The sequence below is a fragment of the Osmerus eperlanus genome, chromosome 3, assembly GCF_963692335.1.
Source record: "Osmerus eperlanus chromosome 3, fOsmEpe2.1, whole genome shotgun sequence".
NCBI classification, from domain to species: domain Eukaryota; kingdom Metazoa; phylum Chordata; class Actinopteri; order Osmeriformes; family Osmeridae; genus Osmerus; species Osmerus eperlanus.
In genome coordinates, this window is record NC_085020.1 from 7,549,250 (window position 1) to 7,570,515 (window position 21,266).

At 50.3% G+C, this 21,266-nt stretch overlaps 1 protein-coding gene across 1 annotated transcript in view; it reads left to right on the plus strand.

Moving 5' to 3' along the window:
- Nucleotides 1-693: 693 nt before the first annotated feature.
- The window catches only part of sema5ba (sema domain, seven thrombospondin repeats (type 1 and type 1-like), transmembrane domain (TM) and short cytoplasmic domain, (semaphorin) 5Ba), a gene marked incomplete at its 5' end in the record, with an annotated part of 37,786 nt that continues 17,213 nt past the window's right edge, over nucleotides 694-21,266 (plus strand). Inside the window, 9 exons of the mRNA XM_062456947.1 lie at nucleotides 694-809; nucleotides 1,109-1,154; nucleotides 10,882-10,944; nucleotides 11,521-11,619; nucleotides 11,825-12,038; nucleotides 15,290-15,575; nucleotides 19,436-19,571; nucleotides 19,993-20,200; nucleotides 20,486-20,693. Coding sequence (XP_062312931.1) covers nucleotides 694-809; nucleotides 1,109-1,154; nucleotides 10,882-10,944; nucleotides 11,521-11,619; nucleotides 11,825-12,038; nucleotides 15,290-15,575; nucleotides 19,436-19,571; nucleotides 19,993-20,200; nucleotides 20,486-20,693 — 1,376 coding nt within the window. The remainder of the gene's footprint in view (nucleotides 810-1,108; nucleotides 1,155-10,881; nucleotides 10,945-11,520; nucleotides 11,620-11,824; nucleotides 12,039-15,289; nucleotides 15,576-19,435; nucleotides 19,572-19,992; nucleotides 20,201-20,485; nucleotides 20,694-21,266) is intronic.

Here is a 21,266-nt window from a genome sequence, read left to right on the forward strand (position 1 = left end):
TCCCTTGTGCGAGTTAAAATGATTGTTCGGATTACGTTTTTCTGTGTAAGGATTATAAAAATATCCTCCTCCGGCCATTTGACTGGGCATTTAAGCAAGCTGAAGTAGTCAGATCTCACAGCCACTGCTGTGATACTGTGTATTACATTGAATAACGACAAATCCCTATTCTCTACCACATCTCCCATGTGGTGAAATCCATTTAGCATCCCACGCCTGGGTCACTGGAAGATCAGCTGAGCTTTTTCTGAAGAATAATGTTCTTTTTGTGAGTTTTCTTTTTGTACACTAAAGAGCCCGTCGGGCGCCCTGTGACTGCTGGTAGAAATGGTTTTTGATCCGGGAAAGCAAGTGTCAGGCAGGGCGTTGATTGGTGCAGGGCTCCCTGGAAGGGGGAATGTTGACTGGCTGTCGTGTTGCATTAGATCAATGGGCTTGATGTGACTAGTGGAGCATTGTCCCTCTGTACTGGCTCCCAACATGTGGCCCAGGGGGCGGGAGTAAGGGGTGCGAGCTGGAGCTAGTCTCCACTACCTGTGCAGGCAACACGGAGAATAGCGTGGCACCGATAAAGCCTGAAGATTAGCCAGTAGAAACGATCAAATAAATCCATGATTTGGATCCAATAGACAATCGTGATATCTCTCTCTCTCTCTCTGTTTCTTTCTCTATCTACCCATCTCTACCCATCCTTATCTTCCTCTGTTAGCTCTCAGTCCGTGGACGTCTCATTTCTCCCACCCTGGAGTAAGAGACTACTCCCAGCTGACCCTTGACCTCACCAGGAATGAGCTGATAGTGGGCGCCAGGTAAGGCCTCGCTGGCTCATTGAATTTGCCCACCTTCATAACCCTTATAATGTTTGTTCAACCACATAGTATATGTATAATACAGTAGACTAGCTGTCATCATTTTCTCATGGCTGACTTTTGTAAAAATGTCTGCGTAGACTACCTACAGGTCTTGTTAGGAGTCTGCTGTGCAGTTTGGCTGCAGGAGTACTGTGGATCTGCTCCAACTACTAAATGTATTGCTTCAGAAAGAACTGTGTGTTCCTGTAATAAGCTTCCTGTGATGACTCTTCTCTCTTGCTCTCTCTTCTCTACAGAAACTACCTCTTCAGACTCGACCTCAACAATATGTCACTGATACAGGTAGGAAGCAGAAGAATGCTCTCTCTCTCTCTCTCTCTCTCTCTCTCTCTCTCTCTCTCTCTCTCTCTCTCTCTCTCTCTCTCGCGCTCTCTCTCTTTATATCTCTTTATCTGTCTCTGTCTGTTTATGTCTCTGTGTATGTCATTCTTCTTCTCTCTCTTTCTCTCTCTTCCTCCCTCTCTCTTTCTTGTTCTTGTCATCTACAGTACATTTTCTCTTCCCTCCCTCTTTTAAATTACTGCAGACGGACACTGCTGGGACTGCAATTGAGTCAGAGTTTGGAGAAAGAGAGTATTAGATAAGTGTGTGTGTGTGTGTGTGTGTATGCTTGTATGTGTGTGCCTGTGTGTGGGGGTTAAGGTCACTCGAAGCATTTGTAGGACAAAAAGGGAATTGCACCAGATAACTGCTTTACCTCTCCCGCCCCAGCCTCAACTAACCACTTTCCACACATACGCAACACATTCATATTTCACCAGTAAACCTAAGTTGGGTGGAGGGTGTGACAGGTTCTAAGTAGGCCGTGATAATGAGGTCTCTATGGGGGCGCCACTGAGGAAACGGACTGGGGTTTCAGGGCTGTTGCATCAGGTAGATATGATGTCTAAACCTCCCATGCTGGCCTCGGATTATACTGTGAGTCACACATGCTCACGGGTACACACTGACACAGCCAGATACTAGAAAGTTGGAGTATTTCACAGGAGTCCGTGGCACTGCATTGCGAATTGTGAAAGAAAATATGTCACTAGGTTTGGACGAACAAAGTTCCCATTCACAGTTGCAGCAGCATAACAAGTACACAGCTGCCACCAGAATGGCAGTATTGACAACAATACAACCTCTGTCTATGGGGTGCTGTTGTGAATGTGGAGGTTGACTGATGTGTTTGTGTTGGTTCAGTCTGAGGCACAGAGAGAGAGAGAGAGAGAGAGAGAGAGAGAGAGAGAGAGAGAGAGAGAGAGAGAGAGAGGGAGAGAGCGAGAGAGAGAGAGAGAAAGCGAGAGAGAGAGAGAGAGAGAGAGAGAGAGAGAGAGGAGAAGAGAGAGAGAGAGAGAGAGAGAGAGAGCATTCTTCTGCTTCCTACCTGTATCAGTGACATATTGTTGAGGTTGAGTCTGAAGAGGTAGTTTCTGTAGAGAAGAGAGAGCAAGAGAGAAGAGTCATCACAGGAAGCTTATTACAGGAACACACAGTTCTCTCTGAAGCAATACATTTAGTAGTTGGAGCAGATCCACAGTACTCCTGCAGCCAAACTGCACAGCAGACTCCTAACAAGACCTGTAGGTAGTCTACGCAGCCATTTTTACAAAAATCAGCCAGGAGAAAATTATGACAGCTAGTCTATTGAACGCAGATACTGTAGGGAGAAAAATACTTCGAGAGACACCTTTGGTAGTGTTCAGTGAGAAAACAAAGTTATGAGGAGAAGCTGACCTCAGAGAGGGCCAGAGAGCAGTCTGACAGTGGTCTGAACACAGCTGCTGGTCCCTGGTGGGAAATGAGTCACTGACTTACGTCCCTGCAGCAGCGCTAGACTGCGGTCTGTGTACCCACGCTTCTCATTCCTTTTGACTGACTGGAGTGGTTTCCCTGGCAGTCCATTATCACAGCCTCGGAACTGCATCCCACCATCACCTTTGTCTCTCCCCACCCTCCACCCTCATCCCCCGTTCACCCACTCTCCTCCCCTAATTATGTCCCCTGTCCTGCCCCCCCCCCCCCTCCGTCCTGTCTCACTGATGCTACGGGATCCCCCTGTATATGTTGCCCGCATCTCTACCAGAGCCAGGTCAGAGAGCCAGGGGGGGGTTACAGGTTTCTATTTTCTCCCTTTATATGGGGGAAGGATAGTTTGGCTACGTGGCTGGGAGTGCGGGAGGGGGGGTGTGGGGGGGTGTGTGGGGGGGGGGGGGTGGGGGGGGGGGGGGGGGGGATGAAGCAGCTGCCTGGCCTTTTGAAGGTGTGCCCAGGCTATTGTGCACAGGCACCTGGGAGAACACCTGCTGTGGCCATTAGTGTTCAGACAAGCGTGGTGGAGGGACTGAATACAGTCTCCAGGAGAGGAGCGGAAAGGGGAAAGGCAAGAGCAGAAAGAGAGAGAGGCTTTCAAAAGGGGGCAGAAGGCTTTCACCTCCAGTCCTACTCAGCGCTTTCCATCTGGACCTGCACCTCGGACAAGCCTCGAGTGTTGTAGGCCAGAGAAAGGTTTACTCAGCATGAAATACCTGAGTAGAGCAGGTCCATGGAACACCTTCAAAAGGACAGAGAGGGATTTTTTGTCCAGCTATCAAGTATTTTATCGCGGAGAAGCTGCAAACTGCCAAGCTACAGAAATCAAAAGAATTTTCCCTGATACCAATAGAGTACGCCCACACACACTGGCAGCTCTGTGCTTAAGATTCCAAGCTGGTAGGTGTGTCGTAGGAGGCGAAAAGGGTGTGAATTAATGATCTCCTTTGTCACTGTAGCACTCTCCACCTCGCACACACCACAACGCAGACACGCAAACACGCGCACAAACCGACAAGCACGCGTACACCGACAGGCAGACACTCTCCCAGTGTGAGCAGGACCACCTGATGGGATCGACACATCCTTGAGTAAAAGTAGGCCTCCGAGGATCTGACGCATGCGTTTTCAATTCGCCATCCACTGATTCTCTCTCTCTCTCTCTCTCCTCTCTCTCTCTCTCTCTCTCTCTCTCTCTCTCTCTCGTTCTCTCTCCCTCGTTGTCTTTTTCTCTGGTTTCAGCTTCTCTTTCTCTCCCCCCCTCTCTCTCTATCTCTCTGCAGGGGAGCGAGCGAGGGATGTGGTGGGGTTGGGGGGATGGGTGGGAGGAGGGTTCTGATTGCGTTCCACCCACGCACTCTGTCCTCTTGGCCCGTGCTGAGAGAACGCTGTGTGATGTGGTCTGCCAGCTCTAAGAGTGGGCCTGCACACTGGAACACAAACGAGAGAGAGAGAGAGAGAGAGAGAGAGAGAGAGAGAGAGAGAGAGAGAGAGAGAGAGAGAGAGAGAGAGAGAGAGAGAGAGAGAGAGAGAGAGAGAGAGAGAGAGAGAGAGATGAGAGAGAGAGAGAGAGAGAGAGAGAGAGAGAGAGAATGTGTATGTGCAGGGTTACGTTCCCTAGCCGTCTGTTCTCTGCTTGTTCTGTTTGTTTTCCTCTGCAGTGGAATGCACACGATCCAGATGTGCTCTCTGAGCTGCTCCTCTGCTGTCGAGGCAAAACCGCTTCAGCCAAACCTCGTTTGCCTCAACTGATCCCTGAACGCTACAGTACATAGTGGGGTTATATCTGCATAAAGCAGAAAAGAAGCGGGTACACCCGCTTCTTTAAGGTGTGAGCAGCTGGACATAACCCTCTCTCCTCTGACCAGTTTGCCCAGTTAGGACGCTGTAGTGTTTCTGTCTCTCGCTCATGTGGTGTGCCGGAATGTTCTTCTCTGTCTGACCCTGTCAGTTGTCAAGCCTTACATCAGCTCTCACTCACTTCTCCTCAGCAGAGTAATACGAGTACTGGGATTTTGTGGGCTGTTTGACCCAGGACTGATGTTGGAGAGGAGTGGGAGAGATGTCGTTCTCTGACACAGACAAAGCAGAAAGGTGCAGTGAGAGAAGGTTAGAGTTGAACAGGAGGAGGGGGTAGAGGCATGTGAAGCCATGACGTCAGACCTGATCTCTTCAGGGTCGGAATGTAAACAGTGCGTGCCTGTACTATACGCACAAGCAGACTGCCTGGAAGGATAATTCGTCTATCTGCATCTCCTGTCCCTGAATCCCTCCATCCCCCAATTCCTCCGTCCTGCCATCCCTCCATCCCCCTATCCCTCCATCCCCACACCAGCTATCTCCTACATCGCTCTCTCTCCCAGTGGCTTTGTAATCTTCCGACCGTGCGGGACAGGCCGTTCCCGATCCTTTTATCTTTCTTTTCCTTACTGTCCAATCCTGGTCCACAGCTAGAATAATGGTTCCTGTCTTCACATGTTTGCTGTGAGCAAGTGTGTGGCTCTGCACCATGGAGACCCCCGAGCATGACTGCAGGAGAGCGCACGGGAAAGCAATGGCTGAGAGAGGCTGCTCTTTAACCTGAACCTCAGGCTTATTACTGAGTAGAATCTGGAGTCTGCCGAGCGGTAAAGTGTTTGGTTCACCTTGCATTTCTGTCTCTTTAAGCTCCAGAGGACACAGCTTCACTCTGACCCTGTGGCTCTCATGTAAAATTGCCCTTTTCCGTTTTGTCGAACACAGCAGACAGTCATTTCGGCTGATTGTCTTGGCCACCTGAAAATGCAAGGAGCTCTGGACCTCCTCTGTGATTTATCAGACTCCCCTCAGAAATACAGCATCTGGTCATTCTGTGTCCGGTTAGCCCAATTGCCTCAGCCACTATCCCCAATGTGAAAGGCGGCCTGTGATTAGATGGAGCGAGCCTCGGTCGTTTGGGGTCAATCTGCTTTTCTTTTGTCCTTATTTTTTCAAATGAAATACTTCAAAGCACTCTCTCTCTCTGCAGCAATTGCAGGGGCGGGTTCAGTTGCAACGTGCTCACACAAAGCTTACATACCTGTCTGCGTCACGGCTTGGACTTCGGAATAAAACGTTGTGAGGCTAAGAGACAGAGTAATGTGGACATCAATTGCCTGCAAGCCAAAGCTGTTGCCAGTCTTTGAGAAGGGTCTGGTTTGTTCGGTTTGGTTCCGTGGTGCAGTTCACGGTCAAGACAAGTGAAGTGACCTCTGTGGTCACGAGGTCGCTGACCTCTCCTGCTTCCCTTGTTGATTCCTCAAACAGGAAGTCCTCTATACAAACTCATTTGTCGACAAAAGTCTGTGGGAACCTGTCAGTGTTCGAGCAGGAAAACAAATCATTTTCTTCTGCGTACCTAAATGGGCGGCTCGAATCATTGAAGTAGAGATGCCATTTGGGCGGTTTGAGTAAGCCTAGTTGTGCATCTTAGAGTTTATGTGTCATTTGCAGCAACGACATCAGCAGTGAACAGGCTTCAGTAGACGAGCCCGTCTGACTGTGCTGGCATCCATGTGTGTTAGTCTTCTCTAGTTTTTTTTGTTCTTCTTTTTTGCTGTCTTGTTGTTGACGCCTGTCATATGCAGCTGTGCTCAGAGCTGAAGGGAAGTGTGAAAAGATAGGGATCCAAATGGAAAGCTGTGGCCGGCTCACGGCCTGCTAGGATGTTCACACCCTTCACTTCATCCACTGTGGGAGAAAACACAAAAAGAAGAACCGGATGACCTGGAGTTTGATGAGTCGTGCCTGATTTCATTCGGTCTGTGCATGATTAATTGCCCTGTGCAATTTGCTTGAGATTTAATTATTGATGTGGTCTTCGTAAAGATGGGGTGGGAGGATGGGGGTGGGAGGGTGGGGGGTAATAGAGACTTGCCGACAAGCAGTGTGCTATGACAGAGCTTTGTGTGTGTGGGTGTTTGTGTTTGTGTGTGTGTGTGTGTGTTACAAGGTGGAATGCCTAATGGCGAAGACAGCCTTTTTCTGCGTCATGAGCTCTCTAAAGTAGAGTAATCACCTGTAGAAGTCCCCCCTGGGGACAGGACGAGTGTGCAAGTGAGCGTGTGTGTGTGTGCACGTGTGTGTGGCTGATGCTCTCGTGCCCGCTGGCGGATTCAAGTCATCACTCACCACCAGTTACTAAACACTGCAAAACCACCCAGCCACACACACACACACACATGTACACCACATTGCACACATGTTGTCGTGGGAGCAGACGGAAATGCAGAGAGGTGTCAGTGGAGGGCTGATGACTGCCTTGTGTACTGGCCCTCTCTTCCCACTGTGTAAACCCTCTGTGGGAACAGCTGGGACGCTTCAAAGGACATATACGCGCGCAGAACTTCAAAGACGCACACATACATTCCCCCTCACGATAGTGTGGCAAGGCAGCTCGAGCGCTGGTCTTCCACAGCGGAGGTGGGGGGGCGCAGCCTTCGCTACGCTGATTCCATTTGGGATGGACAGACTGGTGTGTGGCCACAGCAGGGGTGTGGAGGGGGTCTGGAGCTCACAGCTGTGTGTGTGTGGGTGTGAGTGTTTGTGTGTGTGTGTGTGTGTGAGGGGGAGTGTATCTTCGCCCTCTTGTGCAGGGATCAGTGTTCAGGGACAAAGAGGCAGGGCATTGAGAGTCCTGTCACATCCGTCGTTGCTCGGAGGGGGGGTGTTGGGAGGGTGTTGGTGGGAGGGGGGGGGGCAGGGTAGGGTAGGGTAGGGTAGGGAGTGGGGTACTGGCTTGAATAGAAGACTGTGTAAAAGGACGAAGAGGGGCGGTTTCTGAGCCCTGGCGGCCCATTGAAGTGATGGGACCTTGGAGGGGAGAGGAGGAGAGAGGAGGCATACAGAGATGGATGATCTCCCTGTTTCTCTCTCTCTCTGGTCACACTCTCCTAAGCCCAGCTCACAGATGAGTATGTAAATAGTCTCTCCCTTTCGTACCCGAAGTGCGAGGAGCCTCGCTGACGGAAGTGAAGTACAGGAGTCCCACCCACACAGAGTAGATTCAGCTTCCACCTGGACAAAAACGCCCTGGACTGTTTCATTTGAAGGAGGATGCTTTTCACTGTGAAGTGGCTATTCAGTTGTCTGGAGAGCTAACCTTTTACACCATATATCAAACGTAGTTATATCCTCCATAATGTGCTATCCTGTTCATCTGTCATGTTCATAAGCTATATGTTTTATTAGAGCCTACAAATATTGAAAGTATTCTTGTAGCTGGCCCATACTTATTGGAGAATGTGAGTAATGCTCACAAGTCATAATTAGCTGTCATACATGGTGTTTGTATTGTAGTGTGTCAGGGAGAGGGTGTTATTGACAGAGACATACTGTAGTTGGAGAATAGTCTTTTCTTATTTATACTCATCTCTCTGTCTCTGCTCTGTCTTACTCTCTCCCTTTCTCTCTTTCTCTCTTCTCTCTCTCTCTCTCTCTCTCTCTCTCTCTCTCTCTCTCTCTCTCTCTCTCTCTCTCTCTCTCTCTCTCTCTCTCTCTCTCTCTCTCTCTCTCTCTCTCTCTCTCCCTTCCTCTCTCTTTCTCTCCCTTCCTCTCTCTCTCTCTCTCTCTCTCTCTCTCTCTCTCTTCCTTCCCTCCCTCCATCCATCCCTGCTTATTTCCTCAGCATTTTCTCCTGCTCATAAAAATAGAATTAATTTGATGAATCCTCTATCCGTGTGCTAATTGTATTTCTCAATTTTTTTATTTGCCCATGAAAAATTCATGGTTTATTTAAATGGTACCAGGGGGCAGGGTTCTTATTGCATCCAGGAGTGTGAATTTCAGAGAAGAATTTCAGAGTTGGAGGGAGAGATACCAGTTTTAGAAACAAACCTGGCAGCACTGCTAATAAATTAAGTTCACCCTAAGCGATGCATCCGTTGTGCGGGAGAAATAACTTTTAGATTTTCACATCATATTGTGTGAAGAAAAGACGGCCCTGTATAAAGTTGCATTTCATCATTCAATCATTTTGTGATACATTATCGATTTGTGGAACTTGTTTTAATATAAAGATGGCTCACTTTCATTCTCATAAGAAGACATGTCCAATAGTTCTTCTAAGCTATAAAGGAGCAAATTAGTACTTCCCTTAGCTCTTTTCATTAGCCAGTCCTATTGTGAGCCATTATTTCTAAATGAGCACTTGTCGCTGTTTCAAAATGTAGCACTCAGGAGTTCAAGTTCCTTGCTAGCTAAAAGGTGACCTCATCCCCACACTACCCTGTAGTGACACATAGAGTTGGTTCAGACAAGCAGCAGCCCCAGTCACCCAGCCCACACATTGTCCGCCCGTCAGCCCCTCTTTCAGGCCAGCAGCGGGGCCGGTACTGGGGCTGAGGGCGGGATCGAGAGTGTTCCTGCCTGGCTCTTTGAGAAAACTGGCTTTGTTCCAGTCTTGTGTCAGAAGAGAGGCTGCCAGGGTAGGGGTCAGGGGTTAAGCCAAGCAAGGACCTTGGAGATGGGGCCTCTGCGAAGAGATGGTAATGACCTGAGCGATGATTCATCGAATAGGCATCCATCACACACACTGCCCCCCCCCCCCCCTGCCATAGCTCCAAATACAATTACCACAGGGAGGAGAAGGGTGTGTGTGTATACGTGCGCGTTTGGGTTTGGGATTACGTCATCATTTCAAAAGTAGGGTATTGAGGGAGGCCAGCATGGTGTGTGAGCTTCGGTTTGTTTGTGAACAGCTGGGGGGGGGGGGAGGAGAGAGCTATGGCTCTGAGAGGAGGTGTATACACGGGTCAGTGTCACATGACAGGAAGGACGGGTTTTGAAGAGCAAGGTCAGTCAAGGTCAACGTCAGTATCCGCAGGAGAGTTCCACCGCGTTGTCATGGCAGCGTGCAGGGAGGATGTCTTTCCCGCTCCTTGTCCTCCCGTCTCTCCCTCTCGTCTTTGATTCTCACTTTCCGATTCTCTCTCCCTCGCCCTTTCCCACTCTCGCGCTAGCTCTCTCTTCCTCCCCTCTCCCTTGCCCTTTCTGTCTCCCCCCTGTCCGGCTGTCCCTGTTAATGGTCACCGCTTTATGAACGAGGTTAATGGACTGGAGCAGCTCAGTCGCAGGCGGGAAACACGGAGGCATCGATACAGGTCATCAGACTCTCCCTTCCTAGTTTTGATCCTGAATATGGTATTGATTGATGCGTAGATGTTTCAGTTAATCGATGTGTCTGTCTCTCCACCTCTTCCATTTGAGGAGGCTTGGGGCTTGTTTCTTCTGGGTTTCCAGTGCCCCCGGAGAGTGGTCTGAAGACGGCGGGGTCAATATCAGAGAGATGGCGGGAGAGTGACAGCCAATAAGATATAAATGAGGGAGAGAGAGGGATAGAGAGGGACAGAGGGGGAGAAAGAGTTTGGAATTGGACTTTTTTCCAAGTTCAAAGAGACTTTAGGTTAGAAGAAAGCAGGCGAGTGGGGGGGGGGGGGGGTAGCGGGCACTGGGGGGGATAAAATATCTGGCAAGTGACCCACCAACCATGCCATCTCGCGCCAACCTCTCTCTCAGCAGTAGGGTGGGGCAGAGCACAGAGTATTTATAGTTATGGAGACCCAAACACAAAGTGGTACCCATGATGGAGAGTGGGGCCATATCTCAGGCTTTTACCCAACCAGCACAGCTCTGAAAACCCAGCACGCTCTGTGCATGCGCGTGTGTCTCTGTATGTGTGTGTGTGTCTCTGTACGCCTCTGTGTGGGTGTTTAAGTGTGTGTATCTGGGTGCCTCTCTATGCCTCTCTATATGTGCGTGCGTGTGTGTGTGTGTGCTCACTCTCCAGCACAGAGCGGTGCTGTTTCAGTCTCTTGATGCTGCCTGCATCCATAATTAAACTCAAGACACGCCGATCAAGAGGAATATAATTGGGCAGTGGGAAAAAGTGGGGGTGAGCGCTGAAAGAAGTAGCAGTGGAGAGCTATTTACATGCAAATGACATCTGCTGCCTGCCTGCCTGCCTGCTTCTCCAACCACCCAGTTACCTCACCTCCCAAAGCCACTGGCTCTTTCTCCTTGTTTACACAATAAACAAACAACAATAAGGTTAACGTCCTTTCATGCATCTGTGTGTAGGTCCAATATTGCCATCGACAGTTACGCAATTGTGAGTGTGGAAACGTTGTCACCAAGCAGCCCACTTGGCCTGCCCTGAAAGCACCCGAGTCACCTTCCTGGTTTTGTTGTGGTTTCCTAGGCGACGGAGTGGGGCCCGGATGAGGAAACCAGGAGGTCCTGTCAGAGTAAAGGGAAGACGGAGGTAACTTTAACCCCGCCCACCAATTACACCACTTCCTGTAAATAGTATCCGTCTCCGGGGGGGGGTGGGTGGGGGGGGCTCTGGAACCTGGTGTGAGGGCCGCATGGAGAGAACAGCTTTTTTCGGGCCCCTCAAACAAGGTGTTCTTCTTGCGACGATCGCCGACGAAAACAAACAATATTGGCTAGCTAGCCTATGCCAGTTCTCCTTAAAAGGCTGGTAACAAATACAGTGATCATTTTGTTATTAGACTTTCATTGTTTGAATTGAATGCCATGTCATTTCATCTCAAAAGCCACAAACAAAGCCGCAACACCAAAAAAAGCAATCACTTTCTCCTGAAACCAAGGCAACCGGCACAACCTCGATTCTGCTTGTTGATGTGGAGTAACTTTCATTCTTACGGACAGTATCCTTCCAAAGACAACTGCATTTCATTACACTATTATTACATTTCTTTCAAGGATCTGACAATGTTATCAATTGGATGTACTGCCTGTCAGTTACTAGTATGAAAGGTAGACGTGAGGAAAGAGGGTTCAAATCCAAGCCTCTCCGTTCTGCTTCCCCCTACAGGTGGAGTGCCAGAACTACATTCGTGTTCTGCTGGTCAACAAGACTGAGGTCATCACCTGTGGAACCAACGCATTCCAGCCTCTTTGCATCACCCGTGAGGTAACGGAGGGGACAGGAGGGGGTGAGGGGAGTTGGTGGTGGGTGGTATAGAGTAGACTGACTGAGGTGACTGGAGAAGTAGGGGATGGGCAATAGTTGGGTAAGACCTGTGCTCTACATTTCTGGAGTGTAAACATCAATCAACCATGACAGACCACCATCCTCTCTCCCTTTGCCGTCACAACTGGGTTATCCCGCTCCCCAGGTGGGCAACATGAGCAGTGTTCTGGAGCGGGTGAACGGCGTGGCACGGTGCCCGTACGACCCCCGCCACAACTCCACCGCCGTGGTGACGGAGAGCGGAGAGCTGTACGCCGCCACCGTCATCGACTTCTCGGGGCGCGACCCGGTCATCTACCGCAGCCTCGGGGGCATGCCCCCTCTCCGCACCGCCCAATACAACTCCAAGTGGCTCAACGGTAACTACCACTACCTGCTCACGCTGCTTTTTGAAAAGTTTGGCCTGAAGGTTTTAAATCTGCATTAAATGTGTGTTAAAAAAACGCAAGTAAGTGTGTGTCTACGGACCATCCTGACATTGTCACTTCCCCATCGACCTACGGCGTTAACTGTGAATCGCGGTAATCTGACAACAGAATATTCTAGAAGGATTTCAGCCTGGTAATCCACATCAGTTTGTTAGAGCAGCACAGATCTAGGTATGTGGAGAGCATCTCTGTAGCGCCACGCCAGGAGCTGATCCTGCGTTAGCCCCGGTTAGTCGGGGCCTGTCAGTAATCTCACCCATGCTGACACAGTGGCTTTTCTGTACAGCCCTCGGGAACACTTCCCGACTCCGGCAGAAAGAAGACAAACCGTCCAGAGCCTCACTTCATTCTTGACTGTACGGGGAAAGCGAGGGAGGGCGAAGAGAGAGGGAAGAGGGGCGGTCAGAGATTTCAGAACATTTCGTTGGCGTGGCGGTATAAATGGCAGGAGGAGATGGAAAGCATACAGAAGAAAGGCAGTGAAGGGAGAAGGGGAGAGGGGGGGGAGGGGGAGAGGGGGGGAGGGGGGGAGGGGGGGAGAGGGGGAGAGGCGAAGGGAGGGAGGTGTGCTGAGGCTGGGGGAACAGGGTACTGTAGAAGAAGGCCAGGCAGAGGAGATAGACTCAGGAGCCAGTGAGCAATGTAATTATTCCTCGCGGCAGGGAGAGGGTGAAATTACACAGCGCTGCATGCTTCATGCCATGCGGGCCGCTCAGCCTGTATCGTGTGAGAGTGTGTGTGTGTGTGTGTGTGTGTGTGAGGGCAAGAGTTGTTGTTTTTCATGTTGAAAATGTGTGTCCTACGTGCACAGATGTGTGTGTGTGTGAGCGCGCGTGCGTGAGTGATGGGGACAACTGAAGAGAAGAGTGTGTACTCGTCAGTATAATCACAGCTGGCTACAGACAGACACCTCACATGTGGGCTGCACCTCACTGTGTCCTCTTGAATCATCACACACACGCACACCTGCTCCGCATACACGCCCCACAGACTACTTCCTCGAGGGCTGTCAAGTCCGTCCCAGTAGAGAGGGGGCGTGAATTAAAATCTCATTTATAGTCAGCCCCCCCCCCCCCCCCCCCCCCAGTTCAGGGAGATCTAAAGACAAAGCCTGCATAAAATCAATCTCCTGTTATTGGCTTGGTGTCCTGCCAGGCGCTGACCAACAGTTTTATTAGGAATGTGAATGAAGTGGAGAACCCAGAGGCTGATGATGTGAGGGAGATGACAGAATACACACACCAATAAACCACCTCCCTCCTACCTGGGCTGTGAATGGCTAATCACGTGGCCACTGCTGGCGACACCCCCCACAGGACTCAGTAGAAGGTTCTCATTCTCATTCTCTTCATTCTGTTTACTTTCAGCAGGGAAGTGGAAAAATACAGTCGGTGGGCTTGGCGCCCACATGCACACACAGTCTCTGCATCAATGTACTGGAAGCATCCCCCCCACACACACACACACGTACAGACACGCATGGACCCACACCGACAAACAGCACTCTCGATGAGCCGTGCTCATTTACCGTGAACGGTTGTTTCCAGTCGTGTAATTACCGCTGGTTCTGCAGGTGATATCGCACCACAGTAGAAGCTAGCTGGTATCACCAGTCTGATAACTCAGTGAGCTAGAAAACACACTGTGTCAGTTTACATTTAGTCATTTAGCAGACACTTATCCAGAGCGACTTACAGTAAGTACAGGGACATTCCCGAGGCAAGTAGGGTGAAGTGCCTTGCCCAAGGACACAACGTCATTTTTTTTGCACAGCCGAGAATCGAACCGGTAACCTTCAGATTACGAGTCCGACTCCCTAACCGCTCAGCCACCTGACTCCCCGTTACCCGACAGAGCTACAGGTTAGGGAGGGAGAGATGATTAGACACAAGAAGAGAAGGAGCCCGGGTGTGTGTGTGTGTGTGTGTGTGTGTGTGTGGGGGGGCAGCTCTATTGCCTCATCCCAGGTATGCTGTATTTGCATTCAGGCCTGGTGGATGGTGGTGCAGCTGTGCGGTTGGAGATAGTTGAACGGGGAACTGGAGGCTGACAATGACGGCACAGCGTTCCACTATCAGCACATTCATAGGGAAATGTTCCTTAGTAGAAACGAGACGATTTGTCCATTTCATTCATCTCGCTGCAGGCCATTCAGCCCGGCGTTGGTTGTCATCGTATCTCTGAGATCGAATTATGAGGCTGTTATAGGAGCACAACCACAATATGCCCCCCCCCTTCTCTACCCCCCTCCCCCTCACCCCCTTCCTCCTCCTCGCCCGCCCAGCGCTCCGTCCTATCTCTCTTCCCAGATCTCATTCTCTTAAACGGTGCAGCTGGCCTGCTGGCTTCCACCATCACTGCTGTTTGCCGGTTAATATCTCCGCTGTGTGCATCCAAACTGGAGTGTGTGTACGTATGCGCGCGCGTTTGTGTCTGTCCTTTTGGGTGTACGACTGTATGAGTGCGTCTGCGCGTGTGTGCGCTGTTCGAGCGAGTGCGTTTGTGTAAGTGTGCGATAACATTAGGAACGAGCGGTCCCTGAGGGAAACAGTGCTGACAGTTCCCAGTGTTGTTTTCAGGGCCTGAACGCTCCTGTAATCAGTGCTAGTGCTGCTCTGTACTAAAACCACTACTGCAGGGATCAGAGGGCGTTCAGGAGAGCAACCAAAGCTACCCAGGGTGTGTGTCAATGGCTCCAACACATTAGCATGTTTGATATATCAAACATGTCGCCGTGGTCCAGTATTGATCCAAAGTGCATTAGCCCCAGGATTTGCCATGTACAGGAAGATATGATGTGCCCTTGCCATGTACAGTTACAGTTGAGCACTGGATGTGTACATAGACGTGTGAGTTATATCTTTTGATATAGAAACCTAGCGCACTTTGACACTGAGGATCATCATCCAGAGAATTTATGGCTCCAGGGACTTCAGCGGTTGACTTAGCTTGACAGTGGAGCTGCTCTCTAAAGGTTTATTTGACCTTGATGGACCGAGATACCAATAAAAACAAAAAAGTGAAACCTCCAGGAAGGATGAGAGGAAAGAATGCTATTTTTTGGATTTCCTTTACCCCTATCTAACTCTTCACCTCTCTCTTCTTTTTTTCCTCTCCTCTTCATCTTCCTTTGTTGTCCACGCTCTCTCTCCTCTCCTCCTCCTCCTCCTCCTCCTCCCCAGAGCCCCACTTCATCTCGGCCTTTGATATCGGCCTCTTCACCTTCTTCTTTCTGAGGGAGAACGCCGTGGAGCACGACTGCGGCAAGACGGTGTACTCGCGCGTGGCCCGCGTCTGCAAGAACGACATCGGCGGGCGCTTCCTGCTGGAGGACACCTGGACCACCTTCATGAAGGGCCGGCTCAACTGCTCGCGCTCCGGGGAGATCCCCTTCTACTACAACGAGCTGCAGAGCACCTTCTACCTGCCCGAGCAGGACCTCATCTACGGCATCTTCACCACCAACGTGTGAGTGACACGTGTCTCCGGTCCCCTCGTCTCGTCTGGGTTTCTCCGCGTCTGCGCGCGCGCTCGTCTTTATGTGTAACCAACGTTTAGCCGTGCCCCCGCCTCCCCCGGCCTCCCTCTTGTCTGGTATTTGTGGGCGGCGGCCCCCTCTTCAAAGGCTCTCCCAGTCGCTGTCCCCGGGATGGGGCCCCGGTAGAGCGAAATGGTAATGCAATCAGAAGAAACACTGTCTCCATCTGTTTGTGCTAAATTGAACACGGTCCCAGCTGCTCCCAGGAGTTGGGGCGGTAAAACAGAGCGGCAGCCCAGAGCGGGGAGCGGAGCTTTACGGATGGCGTCAGAGCTGCTGGCACTGGAGATCTGGGCCGTGTCTCAACACTCCTAACCCGCTTCCTCTCCTCGTCTTGTTTCCCCCCCCCCCCCCCCCCCCCGTCGGCAGAGGCAGACTTTGGGCTGACGTCCACGTTCTCTCTCGCTTGCTCCGTTCTTAGAGACGTGTAAATCAGAAGAGGGTGGGGAGGGGAGACTTTTTGAGAATTGAGATGCTCCCCCTGGTTCTTAGTACTGACAGGCGAGGGTTTATTGTTCTCCCAGGGGAACAGGAGTAAAGACATAAGATCACGGTCTGGCCTTTTAATGAAGAGCAGGCTTATTGGCATGTCCCTCCATAGAGAAGGGAAGCGAGGGAGGGAGTCCTACAGAGAGCTTCTCCCACAGACGTGACTCTCATAACAATGGTCTGTCCTCATCCCTCTATCTCTGTAAGGAAATTCCCAGCTAAGATGGAAAGGCATGTCGTTTCACCTGTCCTTCTTGTCCCTGTCTGTGAACGAGTGAGGCTCTCACCTGGCCTGTGAATGTGTCGCCGTGTTTAAAGCAGTTTAACACTTATTTCAAATACGTTCATCACATTTGATGTGCATGCAGGTGGGTCTCCAGGAAGGCAGTTATATCCTTTATTTTTCCAGTGTAATGGAAATTATATTTCCCCCCATCATCTTAACATTATAACTGGAAATGCACCTTGAAATGAGTTATATGCCCCCTGCAGCCAGGTAGATGGTGTAAAAGAAAGTACATTGGCTATACACTACCAGTAAGATAATACACTTTAACAAGTTCCTCTTCTACCAGAAATTGTTTTGTTTCTTTTGTGCTGCACCCAACTCTCCTGGTTCCATTCTAAGTCAAAGTCAAAGAGTCAAAGAGATGTATTTGTCATATGCCCAGTATATCACAGGTCATTCAGGCAACAGCCCCATAGAGGCAGTAACCCTCTCTGGCTCTATATGCTGGAGTTGTAGAAGTGTCTTGGCTCCTGAATGTGTTTCGGGGCCAGTGCTGTGGCTCAGGCGCACCGATTGTTATGCAGTGAAAACATTTGTGGATTATCCAGCTTGGGTTCAATTTCTGGTCCCTGCCGCCCTGGGTTGCTGAGTGAGCTTTTTGTTTCTGCTGCGGCACAGATATTCACCCAGGGTGAAACACTCCAGACTTAATGTATTTTTACCATTTGAGATTCACGCTGGTGTGAAAGGCAGTGCCTGCTGTGATAGGAGGCTGCGAGAGGTATGCAATTCGCATCTGTTCCCGTGCTTTTGTTTTGTGCCGCGTGCGTGCGTACGTGCGTGTGCGTGTGTTGGGAACCACGGCATGCAAGGGCTTCCATAGCGCTCTCACAAATCCATCTGAGACATCTGGTGTGAGCAAACAAACATGTTCGGCTCGCTGTGACTCACCGTCACTGAGGGCTCAATCCCACATCTGCAATGGGATGGACTGGGCATGTGCAGGCCCTGATTTAGAGGAGGTGGTGAGGTCATCGACCACAGTCCTCTGTGAGCTCTGGAGAGGACATCCTACCTAGCTCTTGCCAGATCATAGGGAGAAAGATCGAAACTGCACTGTCATCTGGGGTGGCTTGCTGACTTGCACACAGGTTGGTTTGCTGACTTGGTGATTTGCTGACTGGCTTGTTGGATGGCTCCTTGGTTAAATTGCTGACTGGCAGGTGTTGGGCCATGGGAGCTGCTGGGATGGATCATAGGATGTTCTGTCTCCATCCAGCTCTTTGCACACTGCCTGTTCTTGAGGCCCTTTCGTTAGAGAGAGCTCCGGCTCGTCCCTGTAAACCCTTCAACTCCCACTGCTGCTGCTGCTGTGTCCTCCTCCTCCTCCCCCTCCCCCACTTTCTCCTCGTCCTGCTCCTCCTCATCCTTCATTTCCCCATTCTCCATCCTCCTCCTTCGTCTCCTCCTCCTCCACCTGTTTCTCGGCTTCCTCCTCTTCCCCGTCCCCCCTTTCCTCCTCCTCTTCCTCCTCCTCATCAACCGTCCTCCTCGCAGACACTCTGGCTCTGATTAAACACTCCCTGCTCCCTTGACCACAGCCATTCACTGAGCGTGTGCGGCTCCTGGGAGCTGGAGACAGTCTGATGATGTGAATGAGGTCATTAGTTACTCAGAAACATGGAGGGTGTGAGGAGCCATGCTGGGACACGGAGGAGTTTCTGGGTGAGACGAAAGATAGTATAATGAAAGAACTAGGCACTGAATGTTCGGATGACACGGTCATTGGAAACCAAGAGAGAAGAAAGAAAGAGAGGGGGGGGGTGGGGCCCTGCGTGGTTCTGTGGTTGTGGTTGCAGAGTGGTTATTTCAGCTCATGTGTATGTGGTTTCCTCAGCTATGGATCTGGGCCACAGCTGTCTCTCTCAGCTCCGCAACTCCTCAAAGACTTCTGTCCCCGCAGGACACAAACACAGCAGGAAAAAAGTGGACTGAAAAACTCGGTTTCTCTGGTCCAATACTGAAAATCAATGCAAGAAAATCTCGGAAGAAAACTTATCAAGCTGTTCCCTCCCAGCCTTGTCAATGAGCCACCTGTTCTTCAAGCTCAGCTCATTTGGACTGACTGACTGGATGGTTTTCCCTCAGTGGTCCCCGTGAATGGGATCTCCGCAATGGGAGAGGCCCATCCCTCTCCTCGCCAGAATTGAGACGGGGCTGAAAGCCGGTCATAGCGGAGGATCTGCGGTACACTCAGTCCATAAGGTGCCACAGTCTCTTCTATATGCCCCTGGACACCGAGGAACAGATGCTTTATTAGTGTGTTCATTCAGAAACATGGTGGAATGGCAGGCAGGTTTATTGTTCCGTTAATTCTGTTCAGGGCAGAGCGTGTGCATGCGTGTGCGTGTGTGTGTCTATGGCACAGAACAGCAGCAGGCAGTTTAAAAACTCATTACCCAGCCAACGTATAATAGGCCTTAGGAGTGCTAGGATAACAATGTTACTGTACCACCAACCACAGCGCAGTACCAAAGCTGCTATGGTTTGGTTTTCCCTAAAGCTCAGCTTATTAATACGGTTTAGACACACCTGCATGTGAGTATGTGCCTATGATGTGAATCTCGCCAGCACATGCCTAATGTAATTCCCTAGCTGCCCCATGCTGATAATATAGCCTTGTCTCCTGTTGATGTAGGCCTGTGAGATGGTTTTTAACAGAAGCCCTAAAAGATGGGGTTTTCGAAAGAACACGGTGCATCACAGTTAGATACTGAAGATCTTTTCTTATCTGCAGCTGTTTAATGTGCAACAGTTCAGCTTCTCTACAGGTATCTAAAATAACAATGTTTTTCCATTTCTTTATCACCGTTTTCCACACTCTAACTTTTGTCTTTTCGTCTGCCTGTATCTCACCCTCTCCCTATTTACCTTTCTCTCTCTCAATCTTTACCTTTCTCATTCTATCCCCCTCTTGTCTCTCCCTCCTCTGCCACCTTCGCCCCCCCCCCCTCTCTCTCTCTCTCTCTCTCTCTCTCTCTCTCTCTCTCTCTTTCTCTCTCTCTCGTACAGGAACAGCATAGCAGCATCTGCAGTGTGCGCGTTTAACCTGAGCTCCATCACCCAGGCCTTCAACGGTCCCTTCCGTTCCCAGGAGAACCCTCGCTCCACCTGGCTGCCCACCCCCAACCCCATCCCCAACTTCCAGGTCTGCCCCACACCTGCTTAGGAAGGACAGACTGTATTCCAATGTCAAGCATGTATTCTGATGCATTGCACATCGATGTTTGTGTATTCGTTATTCCTACATCTTCTGGTCTTCGTTACTATTTCATAGTCAAAAGCTTACAACGAACTCTAAAGCACAGGCGTTATCTTTTTTCCATATCTTGTTAGGTCTATTGTTTCATCTCGACAGCAGAGAGCAGTTGTCCAGCAACATAACAATCCTTCGACAACTCTATTCATTTGCCAGTGTGAATAGGCTGTGATTATTCGACAATAAAGCAAGACGGAAATGACCACAGCCAGAAGCATTGTATTGATTTCAACAATACAATGACCGCGCACGTCAATAACGTCTATGTGGCTCAATTTGTCTGTCTGCACGCCCCCCGCCTCCCACCCAGTGCGGCACCATCGACGACGAGGGTCCCAACGAGGGCCTGACGGAGCGCAGCCTGCAGGACGCCCAGCGCCTCTACCTGATGAACGACGTGGTCCAGCCCGTCTCCGTGGACCCGCTGGTCATGCAGGACGACGTCCGCTTCTCCAGACTGGTGGTGGACATCGTCCAGGGACGAGACACGCTCTACCACGTGATGTACATAGGCACAGGTCAGTTAGGGGGGTTTGCAGTGGGTAGCTGTTTGCATTAACCTTGGCACTTCACGGTAATACTGTTAGGACTGTGCACTTCTTTCATTATCTGCTGCACTTACTATGTGCATAATTTGTGCATAGCTTTGGATAAAAGCGTCTGCTAAATGATTACATGTATATGAAAAGCCAGCTTCGGCTGGCAAATCTACAGTAGACTTGAAGTCTCTCTCAGGTGTACCACATGGCAACAACTCAGTATGTAACAAAACTCCTCATCTTCCTCCCCTCCTGTCCAATCAGAGTACGGCACCATCCTCAAAGCCTTAGCCACCACCAATAAGAGCCTGCAGGGGTGTTACCTGGAGGAGATGCAGCTCCTCCCACCAGGTGTCCAGGAGCCAATCCTAAGCCTACAGATTTTGCACAGTGACCGGTCTCTGTTTGTGGGCCTTAATAACCGAGTTCTGAAGATTCCACTGGAGAGATGCTCCAACTACAAAACAGAGACGTGAGTACTGAGGAATACCCTCACTGACTACTAAATACAAGTGTGGAAATATTCCTGTGCTAAAGGTCTGTCTCTCTGCCCGAGGCTAGGTTTAAAGGTCTGGATATACCATGAGACGATACTCTTACTGGTGTGTGTGTGTGTGTGTGTGTCTGTGTTAGAGAGAGAGAGAGTGACAGAGAGAGGGTTTGAGTGTGTTTGTGCGCGAATGAGATATTTTTGTGCCGGTATCGACAGTCTAAGCTGCAGGCTCAGTTATTCATCTCAAAGTTCCTGTGTCTGGGCCGAGGGAAGAGAGGAAAAGTTCTCCCTTCGTCAACACTTTCAAACAGTTGCCTCCGTCCGAAAGCGATGTGGCACCACAGTCCCCCAAAGTCATGCTCATTTTAGCTGTGATGCTTTGTCAGCTGAGTGTGTCTGTGTGTGTGTGTGTGTGTGTATGTGTGTGTGTGTGTGTGTGTGTGTGTGTGTGTGTGTGTGTGTGTGTGTGCATGAAGGGCAACCGAATGTACGAGATATTTTAGAGTGGGTGGAGGCCGGATGTGTGGGGGGAGGGTCTTTATGCATACAATG